At 34.1% G+C, this 12384-nt stretch overlaps 2 protein-coding genes across 3 annotated transcripts; both read right to left on the bottom strand.

Annotated features, from left to right (window-relative positions):
* Window positions 1-2457: 2457 nt before the first annotated feature.
* Window positions 2458-5174, bottom strand: LOC128189124 (leucine-rich repeats and immunoglobulin-like domains protein 1). The gene is made up of 2 exons (XM_052860599.1): window positions 5107-5174; window positions 2458-4960 (listed from the first exon to the last, which is right to left on the bottom strand). The coding sequence occupies exon 2, from the start codon at window positions 4880-4882 to the stop codon at window positions 2861-2863; it is 2022 nt and encodes a 673-aa protein (XP_052716559.1). The 5' UTR covers window positions 4883-4960; window positions 5107-5174; the 3' UTR covers window positions 2458-2860.
* A 1968-nt stretch (window positions 5175-7142) lies between these two features.
* LOC128189123 (insulin-like growth factor-binding protein complex acid labile subunit) lies at window positions 7143-11429 on the bottom strand. 2 transcript variants are annotated; one of them, XM_052860596.1, is made up of 3 exons: window positions 11318-11429; window positions 11125-11211; window positions 7143-10162 (listed from the first exon to the last, which is right to left on the bottom strand). In XM_052860596.1, the coding sequence occupies exon 3, from the start codon at window positions 10157-10159 to the stop codon at window positions 7526-7528; it is 2634 nt and encodes an 877-aa protein (XP_052716556.1). In that variant the 5' UTR covers window positions 10160-10162; window positions 11125-11211; window positions 11318-11429; the 3' UTR covers window positions 7143-7525. The 2 variants fall into 2 exon arrangements, with proteins under 2 accessions (XP_052716556.1, XP_052716557.1); XM_052860597.1 differs by lacking the exon at window positions 11125-11211 and having other exon boundaries at window positions 11318-11359.
* Window positions 11430-12384: the final 955 nt, after the last annotated feature.

Below are 12384 nucleotides of genomic sequence, written 5' to 3'. Positions count from 1 at the left end.
AAATTATTAGACATCTTTAACTAGCTAAGATAAGCCGTCTGAAAATATATATTTTTTAAAATTAATTGAATGAAGGAAAGACAACAACAAAATCAATCTAATGGTTCTATTTCACAGAGATATAGAAATAGAATAATGATATGAAAACTATAAAGTTATCGCAAATCTGGCTTGAGGGAATACAGTTATAAAGGTCGAATCACGGGTTGCAGTTAATAAAAGAAGCGTTTTAATTGACCGATTTGGTACTAGTCAGATGGTACCCGCCCACTCTTACCTGCTTATGCGGTATTGATAGTTTATGCATCAACTGCCAGCTGTGACGTATATTGACCAGGAGTTGTTGAATTTAATCAACTCTCCTATGCAGTTACTCTGGCAAACCGAAAGTGAAACAGTATTTGGACCTCAGCTCAAATTAACACTGCTGACAAAACTTAGACCTTGAAAATAATAGATAAACTCGGTGTTATGTATACTGAAACATTGTTTTTGAAGGAAACGAATTTATTTATAAATACCTTGAAAATAGTAAGATTTTAAATAGTACGAACAATTTAGATATTTTTTGTAGTCGTATGTATTCCTACGCCAGAGTTCGATATAGTCTCATTCAACCAGACGCTCGGCTGTCTCCGTAAGTCTCCGACAAGCAGAGGGTTTCTCTTGGTAGTCGGAGAGCCGAGCGTCTGGTTGAACGAGACTAGAGTTCAATATTGCTTGGATCCAGACATGTGTACAATTTTTAGATATATTTCGATTTCTGATACATAGTTTGATGCAATTGATTCTACCTTTAAATATTACACAACATCATTCATATGGAGATTTCTCAAAATTCTTGTCGGAAAAGTTCATTCATATTATAAAAATTTGCGTAATTCAAATACAGATTAGAAACTACTTGCCATGCAAAATAACGTATCGTTGATTTTAAAATTAATCAAAGTACTGAAGTACTGACGGGAGTTGATTTAATCGATTATCATTTATTCAAAATCAACGATATGTGATTTTGCATGGCAAGTAGTATCAGTAATCGAAATATTTCTGAAAAATTGTATGGAAGCAGGCAAGATTGAACTCTTGTCTTGTTCAACCTAACGCTCGACTGTCTAAGTTTATCTCTGACAAGCAAGAGGGACTCTGTTTTGTCAGGTATTAACGGAGACAGCCAAGCGTCTGGTTGAACGAGACTACATTGAACTCTAGCGTAGGAATACATACGACTTTAAAAAATATCTAAACTTTATGTAGAATTTAAAATCTTACTATTTTCATGGTATTAATAAATAAGTTTTCTTGAAAAACAATGCTTCAGAATACATAGAATCGAATTTATCGATTATTTTCAAGAAATAAGTGTTGTCAGCGGTATTGATTTGTGCTTAGGTCCAAACACTTTCGCTTTGCCCGAGTAAGTGCATAGGAGAGTTGATTCAGATAAAATAATCGATAAATTCAACTCCCGTCAGTGCCTCAGTACTTTGATTTTATGGTGTAAACAATTGTCCAATCACGTTGGTTAAACAGATTCCCCATTTCATTTTTCAACATAATTCTTCATCGATGAATTCCATCATTTATAACGCATCAATTTAAGTTGAGGCATTATTTACTTATTTTGTTGAAGCTTATTCCAAGGAGCCACAACAGATGCTGACAAAAAATTACATAAATTGCATTTTATTGAACTTCAACCGAAAAATGGTATACTTTTACAAGTGTGCATGTGTTATCAAACATACTCAAACTTGAACTTTACGGCATAAACGTGTTTAATTTTTGACTGATCTGTGATTAACTTCATTTTGTGGCTCTCTGTCTGTAGAAACATTCATTTAATATTAATATATGTACCTCAATATTCATCAGACAATATTTACTACTGATGTTGACGGTTTACTTGCCACATACTTTCTCTCAAACACGCTAATCTAACTCGAATTGAAAATTCACGGTGCAGACCGAGTCGCCATTTCGCACAGTTTTACATGTATATAAACAAACCACACTTCTTCATTTTGTACGGTGATGGTGTCGATGTTTCAAAGATTTTCAGTACATATTTATTGTTAGCAAATACTGTAAAACGTCTCTTGGATATCACGGTGTGTCAACCCGAATTTTCCCGTTGATCTACAGTTTTGTGGAAAATAAACCAAGTCTGTTCAGCTCCGTTACTGACTAATTTCTTCTTTACAAAGTAAATAAACATCGCCCGTTTGTTCTCAAAAAACTCTGTACTTTTTAACTTGCGAGTACAACTTCATTTATTGATAAGTTTTCTTTCCCCTACATTTAATTTGTTTCCACGTGTTAGCGTCATTTTCTCAACATGCATTTGATGAATAGGCGGGTCTATATAAATGCGCCAATCAGAATCTTTGTTGCGAATCACGATTGAAATACACACAGATAAGAAAGTTAATCACTCAACGCAATGCAAAATCGGCCGCATTGTTTATTTTCATGTTAGATTTGCGATTAAAGAAAGGACCAATGGTATCATATGTGAAGACCCAAATCTGCAAATGTTTGTTTTTAAAACGACATTTAATATGTATAAATATTTTTATATACAATAATTGTATAACAGTAGTAGAAATTCCTGTAAATATAGCATTGGTTTTTTTTTATCACTTCAACAGTTACTCTGTCTGAAAAAAATCCTTTACAATATTTTTCTTCTATACTTTCTCATTTGGATAATTATAATACCATAGTCTAAATACAAGAACACAAAATCATAACTTATCATTTCAATTGAAGAGCATAACATTTATGAAGATGTCCCTAATTTGAAATTCAAGGGTTAACAAGCAACAATCTTAATCTGGCATCTTGTTATTCAATTACGTTAAGTGGAATTATTCATCAACTTTTCTTCCATCTTCACCTTGAAAACTCTCCGATAAATATCATCATCTCTCCATTCAATGTGATCACCAATCCTGACTTTAGAGTGAAGAAGTCTCGGTATCTCAGCTAAGGAAATATTACCCACAGTGATAACAATAATATCGCACAACGAGTTTCCTTTCAAATCTAGTGCTTCTCCAATGAACATATCTCTTAGACGGTAGGATTCCAGATGTTTGGAAACGACAATGATAATTTTTCTGCTGTTTTCCATAGTGTTTACTGATGTTTGCAGATTGTCAACGCTTCCTAAGGTGTCTCGATCGCCAAAATACAACTTGTATTTGCCATGAAAGTTTTCATCGTCTTCACTACCCTCATCGAACTCTGTTAGAAGATTCGTTTTTATCCACTCGTAGTCCTCTTCATCCTCGGAATAAATGATGTATGCATCGTATTCCATATTAACTAATTCAGTGTAGTTTTGATTCCTTCTTGTTAAATATCGACGAATGCGGTTCTTTGTTGAATACGTGAGAAATAAAATGTGCATGCGATACCAACAGCTGATAGAAATTAGAACGACAAACAATATTATCACGGTCACAATTATTCCAACGGTTACTTTTACAGATACCAAGTTGCATTCAATCTTCGTCTCGTCAAACGACAACAGTGTCTTGCCTTTCCAGTCTTCAGGAGAATAACACTTGTATTTCTTTAAGTCCCGTACGAAAGTTTTAGTTTTGTCGATCCATCTTCGAAACCATCGAAGATCACACGTGCATGCAAATGGATTGTTGTTAAAGTTGATTTCTGTCAACGATTCCAAGCCTTTCATACTTTCTTCATTTACGACAGAAATCATATTATTTGAAAGGACTAAAGAGCGAAGCTGCTTAGCCTTGGATAAGATAATCCCGACTAGTCCAGGTATCCAATTGTCTTCTAAATTCAAGATTTCTAGGTTTATCATGTCACTGAACAAACGAGTAGAAAATGTATGAATTTGATTGCTTGACAAATCAAGTAATTTCAGTGTTTGTAACCCTGAAAATAATTTCCCCTCCGCATCATAAAGTAGAAACTTTCCTAGCTTGTTCCCTTTCAGTTGCAACTCCTTAAGAGATCTGAGGTTTGAAAACAAGGTTAATGGTAAAACAGAACACCCGTTGTCGGATAAATTTAAATATTTTAGTGACGTCAATGAGGAAAGAATTTTGGAAGAATTTTGTATCGTTGTCAACCTGTTTTGTTGGAGTTGCAACTTAGTTAGATTCGTTAAAGGAGCAAATAATTGTTTAGGAAGGGTGTTGATTCTGTTTCCATATAATTGTAAGTCCTGCAGATTAATAAGTCCAGAAAAAGCTCCTTTAAACAATGTTAATATCTTGTTGTTGCCCAAGTGAAGGCGGTTTAAAAGAGTCAAATTCGTGAAGGCATTGTTGTTTAAAACTTCAACTTGATTTCCAGCCATATAGAGATATAATAAACTCTTTGGAAGATTCTTTGGAATATATTCAATGAAATTATTGCTTAGCATGAGATTGTTTAGATTTTGAAGCCCATCGAACGCATTTTCGTGTATGTCACGAATTCCGCAATTGCTCAAGTCTAGAGATTTTAATTGGGTTAAATGTTGAAAACACTGAACTGGAATTGTGTATAACTCATTGAAACTAAGATCGAGGGTTGACAAGTTCATACTTTTCAACCATTGAAAAGAAGAAGATGGTACTATTCCGTCAAAGTTCATCTTGGGAATACTAAGAGAGTTCAGAGGAGCCTGCTGCAACCCTTCTAATGCATTAGAAAGCTCAGTGTCTGTCAAAGGATTTCTTCCAAGTTTTAAGGATTGTAATTTTGTAAGCATCAGAAAGCTGTCATTAGATATATGAGATATGTTATTTCTGGCAAGTTCCATTATGCGCACATTGCTGTTTTTTAAGTTTTCGAACGTATTTTTGTTTAGAATTTGAATGTTGTTGTTGCTAAGTCCAATTCTTTTTAATTGTGTCATGTTACTGAATACCAAATGAAACGTACAATTCCGAATATCATTTCCCTCTAATATTAGGTCTTGAAGAGTTTCCAAATTCTGTAAAATTGGAATTTCTTGAAGTTTATTACCGCCAAGGTGCAAAAATACCAAAGATGTTTCTTCAAAGGTCCTGTTATTAAGCTCAGCAATTTTGTTATTTGTTAAAGTTATATTGAGGGGCGATGATAGATTATAGAATGTACCTGCTTCAGTAAAATTTATCCTGTTGTTCTCTAATTGTATGGTCTGGATTTTTGGGAGACACTCTCCAGAAAACACAAAAGACGACAGTGAGGCGATAAGGTTATTCTGCAACTGTAACTCGAAAAGTTGTGGAAGAAAACAGAAATCACTCTTTCCGATGAGTTCTATCTGGTTATGTCCGAGATATAACTTCTGTGTGGACGCTGGAAGATTCCTTGGAACTCCTTTGAGTTGTTTGCCTCTACAGTCGACAACATTATTGCGACATGAGCAGTGTTGTGGACACGAAGCCATCCCGAAGACAACAAAGATTTGTCCAAATAATAGAAAAACATAAAAAGTGGTTGTGTACATGGTTAAAAACGAAAACTTACACGTGTACTGCGCTAAAAAGACATTGCAGACTTTAGCAGATTGCGATTCATATCTTTTTTTATCGATTCATATTGAAGGTAATTATTCGCATGAAGATTAGCAGAAACCTAAAACGAAAGTAAAACAGATAGATTGATAACAAGATATTTAGGCCAAGGTTTTAAACTGCTGTTGAATTCACGCATGTTAGGTAAATAAAGGTAATAGGCGGATAAGACTGAATGAAACAATTATTGATTTTTCAACAATTAAAAGAATGACTTTTTTTCGTATGCACGATTATCTATGATAACATAATGTTTTCGCAAATATTATCAGATATGTAAGACTGTGTCCCCCCCCCCCCATTATTTTACATGCATTTTATTTTCAAAGAACTATGCACACAGTATGCAACACAATATTAAAGCTAGTACCTAACAAAGATCTACACGGGGTTATTAAGTCAATTTTTAGCATTATTGAACCTAAATTTGGGTGAATAACAAAATCTTAGCGAGAATCGAAGCGTCTTGGATTATGAAACAATCTAATTTACCTTTTTCATAGTTAGTGTAGTTAGGAAGGATTTATGAAGAATACGTTATTTCTAATAAGATTTTACTGTTGTTTAAATGTTTAACTATTACTTTAATGTTAGTGAAACGGTATAGGGGTAGTGACAAGCAGCGAAACAAACCCATGAAGTTTAAGTAATAAAGCACACCCGTACACGTAATAGAGTACACTCATTGAAATGGAATGACCTGGTGCCCCCTTGGAAGTAAACTCTCCCAATGGGGTATATAAGCAGACACATCTAGCAGATTAGGCAGAGTAGGTCTAAAACCCACAGCTCCCAGAAGAACCCACAAGACCTGGAAAGTAATAGAAATCTGAAGTAATTTGTGAGGTTGTAAGTAGGCAGACTAGGGGAAGGAATACTCCTCAGCGGTAATTGAAATTGGGATCTTAATTGGTTGTCGGGAGGTAGTAAGTCTATATGACTGAGGCGCCTGACTTCCTGTAATATTAAGAACCCTTTACCATGGCACGCGGGGATACGTATCCCAGTTTAACTAAATACGCCTCCAATCAATTGTTAATCAAGTTTAATCATTGTATTCAGGCAGAGTAGAAGTAAAATAATATATGTCTAATCATTGCACTGAAAGTCCTAGGAAAATTTTATATCCCTTCAAAAGAACCCGGTATTTTGTTTAGGTAAAACACGTTACATTCTTTTAGTTAGGATGAAAGTAGATATACCGGTATTTTAAAACGATTTTTGATAACTTGACAAGATACTGTCTATAAAATTGCACCTGGTTGTGTTGCAAATTAGTTTTTTTGCATTTCCGCACAAGATTTAGTTTGTTGTCAAATGTCATATACCAGTTAATTTTTTCTCTGAATGATTCATGCTTTTGCATTGTAAAACATTGCTGATGTCCATTTGACAAGTTCATGACCTAGACTTAAAACACGTCAAAGTATCATACATAATCTTTCGAGAAAAAAAGCTTAAAAGGCTTTTTTTTTTTTTAAAATAACAAGCTTTTCTTGAGTTAGATGTGAATTACATCATTTCCATAGATAAATCTACTGTGAGCAGGTGCTCCTGGTTATGCATGATGATTTATATGTTTAAATCATTAATACTCTCTGACATAAACAAAAAAAACCCTAAATTTTATTGTATTTTCTATTTAATAATGGATAATGATAAAAAATGGAAAACCAGCTATAAAAGAAATAGTGCTGTATACAGGGTTTCTGGTTTTTCCTCTCCCCTTTCGCCCTCGTTGTCATCGGGCGAATTTAGGGCTGGGCGAATGTGAATGTATCAAATTATCTCTCTTAAAACACAACTGCATGTGGCGAATTTAAGGAGGGGCGAAACTGTTTGCAAGTGTAGATGGGCGAAATTACATGGGAAAAAAATAACCCTTCATACAGCAATTATTTTTAACAACATGATATTTAAAACACACAGTAGGTACACATAAAGGCATATCTTTGACAAACACCTAGATAAGGTAAATGCTCTCATTAAACAGACAGTTAAGCTATGACCTCAGTCACGTCTTTCATATGTTTAAGTTCTGCTTTTAGTCTTTGTTTAAATAACCAAATGGCATCCACATCATCTTTCCAGAGCAAAAACTCATCTTTAGACACTTTTCTTTGCAGCGATTTTGGAATGCATGCAAACGAAACACCACAAACATTAATGACAATAATATCGTCGATGACACCTTGTGATTTTAACATTACAGCAAGATCAATTTCGAATTTGTGCCGAGCACTGGAGAGATATTTTTCTGTCAAAACGATGATGACTTTTCTGCTCATTTCAATGTTGTCGGAGATACTGGAAATCATACTGCTTCCAGGGACAGAGTCCCTATCGTGAAAATATAACTTGAATTCCCCTTTGAATGGTTCTCCCGGTGACAATTCTCCAGAGTCTATATCGGGCAGTAGCTGTTCAAGGACCCATTTGTAATCGTCATCTGCATACGATATGTACGCGTCAAATACTAATTCATGTCCATCCTGATAATTTATTGGCTGATAGCGAGCTTCACTGACCACACAACAGTTTTTCAGACGGTAACATCGGTAAAGAATCCACCATCGCTTCTTGTAGATAATGACGCAGAAGACAAGTACTGTAAGACCAGACGCTACGCTAACCCCGACCACAAAATACAGGTTAAACCAAACGCAGTTAATTTTGGTTCTATCAAATGACAGGAAAGGTTTTCCTTTCCATACATTCGGAGAATTGCACACGTAATTATCGACATTTGCAATGTTTACTCTAGTTTGGTTTACCCAATCCCTAAACCATCGAAGGTCGCAAGTGCATGCTAAGGGATTGTTACTCAGATTCAGCATTTGAAAATTACTGTTTTGGGAGAGATCTGCCAGGGAAGATGAATTCACCAACGATATGGAATTATCGCTAAGATCAAGACTTCTAAGCGCAGACGTTTGTTTGAATAAACCATTGTTCCAACCAGAAATTCTATTGCTCTTCATTGTTAACGTCTGTAAAGAACTAAGATCCCTAAAAATCGAAGTCGGTAGGTTATGTAGAAAATTTTTTGAAAGACTAAGTGTTTCTAGTTTGTGTAATCCAGCAAACAAAGTTCCAATATTGTCACTTCCAATTAGACCTTCAAGATTGTTGTCATCAAATTTTAAATGTTTTAATGACTGCAAATGGTTAAATGACTGTAACGGCAGAGAACTACACCCGTTTTCAGCAAGCGAGAGAGACGTTAAGGACGTCATGGATGAGAAAATGTCTGGCGAATTTTGAATAGCTTTTAAATTGTTATTGCTCAAGTCCAGGGATATTAGTTGTCCGAATGGAGCAAACAGTTCTGCGGCTAGACTACTTATGCTATTGGAAACGAGATGTAGCTTTTGTAGGCGGACTAAACCGTTGAATGCTAATTTGTTAACCTCAGAAATTTTGTTGGAATCCAAATAGAGGTTTTTCAACGACACTAGATTAACAAATGCATTTTCACCAAGAGCAATGATTTGATTCCTATTCAGATACAGTATATTAAGCGTTGATGGAAGATTTGTTGGAACTTTGTTTAAAAGGTTGTTTTCCAGGTTCAAATTGGTGAGAGTATCAAGACCGGCGAAGGTGTCGTTGGCGATAGTCTGAATCTTGCAACCCTTCAGATCGATCTGTTCTAGCCTCCTTAAACTAGCAAAGGCACGACTAGGTAGTTGGTTGATTATGTTATCACTCATAAGCAATTGCTTCAGTAATGTTCCATTTAGAAGTGCAAATGTGGACGAGGGCAATTGACCTCCAAGCTGCAGTCTTGCTATATTAAGTGAGCTCAGCGATGAGGACTTGAGACCTTCTAATCCAATTTGTAGTTTTGATGCCGTTAAAGGGTTTGAGCTTATTGTGAGAGACACAAGTTTTGTCAACGGCAGAAATGCTTCCTTGGAAATGTAAGTTATTTTATTTCTGGATAGTTCCAATTTTCTGACGGGACAATTTTGCAGGTTTTGAAAAGTTTCTTTAGTGAGATTTTCTATCAGATTTGAACTTAGACCAATTGTTGCAAGCTCTTTTGAATTCTCGTAAGTATCAGGAAATGTTGCGTTCTTGACTTTATTTCCCTGTATGCTAAATTGTTGTAGTCCAGGTAGTAATGATATTGCTGGAATGTGATCTAAATAGTTTTGTCCTAAATGCAAAAATGACATCTTTAAACATTCAACAAATGACCGTGGATGAATGAATGTGATATAGTTATTAGTAAAATAGGTCAAATTTAGACTTGTCAAATTGAAAAATGCATTTTCTTCCAAAGAACTGATGCGATTGTTGTCAAGTCGTATCACTTTTAGATTCGGTAAACTGGTGCCATTGAATGTCCAACTCTTTAGTATAGACAGTTTATTATTCTGTAGGTAAAGTTCCTGCAATTCAGGAAGACCACATAGTGAATTTGGCTCCAAGTTCGCAATTTCGTTGAAGCGCAGATAAAGTTTTTGAACTGATTTTGGTAGACCAGTTGGTATTTCCATTAACCTTTTACCGTCACAGTTGACTGAAGTAAGTACCCTGTTGCAAAAACACTTGGCGGGACAAGTGTTTGTCCATGCAACATCTACTAGCAACAGCAACAAGCTTAATAACATTGCCAAAGTCATCTTCTGAAAGACAAAATTGCATTTATTATTGACAAATAACATATTTTTTGTGGGCATTATAAAACAGGAAAAACCTCTTACAGCAAACCTCAAGGTCTGAATAATTTAAATATATACTGTACTTACTAATTAAACCAACAAAACTAGATAAAAGCAATTAACTTCAATGAGTACATGGCGCCAGTGGGAAAATAGTTTCTGGTGTCGCTAGACAAACGGAAATAAGCTTACACATCTTTAGCACTTTAAGTACGATAAATAGTATTTTGGTTAACATTTTAAAAGTACCATTGAAATAGTGCCAGGGGAAGCAAGGGACTGGATCAGATGACAAAGGATAAGTTAAACACACTTAGTACTTGTTTTACAATCATAAATAAGATATTCTGTCTTCTTCTGTTTCTTTCATTTCTACGAATCGTTTGTGTTAGTCCTATATAATCCTAAAACACTTTAGCAATGGTAACTTTTTACTCAGATTTAGCTTTAAGTTTTAGTTCATTTCTATCTTACGAATAAATTATTTTGCTTGAAGACACAATTCAAAGCAAATGCAAATAAAAGATAATTCTGAACTCTATTAGAGCGAATTAAGGTGAAAAAAAAACGCTCATAAAACTGAGATTGTTTGCGCTACAAACATTAATTTTGTAATAGCTTTAGAATGTTATCCATTGCTTTTTTTGTCATGTAGATTTGTAGATAGAAAGCTACAATTATTCATTTAACATAGCGAAACAGTTTTCCCATCTAAATCGAAACATACAGCTTTAAATAAAACATACATTATTGTTTTAAACAATGGAATCATTTAGGAGTTCACATTCATTTCGGTTGGCGTAAGCATAGAAAAAATATTATAACATTGGCTAATGCAAGGAGTGCCGCTAATCATATATATAGAAACAAATAAACAACCTACCATTGTCGATGGTTTATTGATTTTACTTTGGTAGCACATTTACCTTTTTGTTGTTTTCCCCTGGCAGTTGCACTTGTTTTTTTCAAACCGCTATATCATCTATTTTTAAAACAATAGATCCACGCTACATCTGTGTGCAAATATCAGAGAGGAATGACAATGTTGCAATGAAAAATAGACTATATATGTCTCTCAAATGATTGACAATACGATAAAAACCGACATAAAGTACTTACTGATGAGAGTCCTGTTTACACTTGGCTCCTGTTTTGTTGTCGTTATCATGAGTCAAGCAGGAAATCATGACCTGAAAAACCGACGGTTGTCGTTCGTTCCGATTTCCCAAAATTCACTATAAAAGCTAGGGCAAAACAATCGTCACGAAGTTTGTCTGTTCATACTTTGAGAAATGAATATGTATTCAGATAAAAATTAGCGATTAAAGAAGACTAGATTTAAATATAAAATATTATACATAACGTCGGTATACATAAAAGCACAATATTATACATAACGTTGGTATACATAAAAGCACTCAGTCGATTTGTAAGGACCAACTAGACAAAAAATGCTCTTGGTCATAATAGATTAATTTTAAAAAATTACAGAAATTCTAGAAGTGTCCAATGTTTACAATATGAGTAATGCATTGTCTCTTAATTTAAAAAATATATGGAATTATTATAATAAGTATTTTTTTCCTACTCATATTTGCATATGAATGTAAAATATGATGAATTTTCACAATCGCTTTAATAGTGCACATTTGTGTCATATTGAAAGGTTTCACTTAAGAGGCTGTCCAAACAAAATTCAGGCAGTGCTTTGCACATGCTATGTCTTGGATTTCAATAAATTTTTGTGTATCACTTCATTTTAACATGATTGTAATACATGTGAAAGAAAAAGTTCATTGTATGCCTAACTAGGCAGAAAAATGTCTATTTTTGAATTTTGTACATGTTTAGTGCAAAAAGGTCACAGAAGTTGTAAAAATATTGTGAAGTTTGATCAGTAATAAAACTACTTAATTCCATTAAACCTTTTTAAAAATTATATTATTTAGTTTAAACACACTTAACTGTTTAACTTAGACTGCTTTTAAAGTATAAATATATTTCAAACAAAAAAATATGCCTTATCAAAGTTGATGCATATTTTGTAAACAAAAATTCTGGTATTTTAATGTTAATTTGAAATTTCAATAAAATCCAATACATTTTCATTAAAGGAAAAAATGAGGCATCTTTATAAACCTGAGAAATGAAATTTTGAGAAACAAAAATAAATTCAGTGGGAACAG

Source organism: Crassostrea angulata, chromosome 6, assembly GCF_025612915.1.
Source record: "Crassostrea angulata isolate pt1a10 chromosome 6, ASM2561291v2, whole genome shotgun sequence".
NCBI classification, from domain to species: domain Eukaryota; kingdom Metazoa; phylum Mollusca; class Bivalvia; order Ostreida; family Ostreidae; genus Magallana; species Magallana angulata.
The sequence above is the reverse complement of the archived record's forward strand: the minus strand, read 5'-3'. Positions and strand labels throughout refer to the sequence as shown.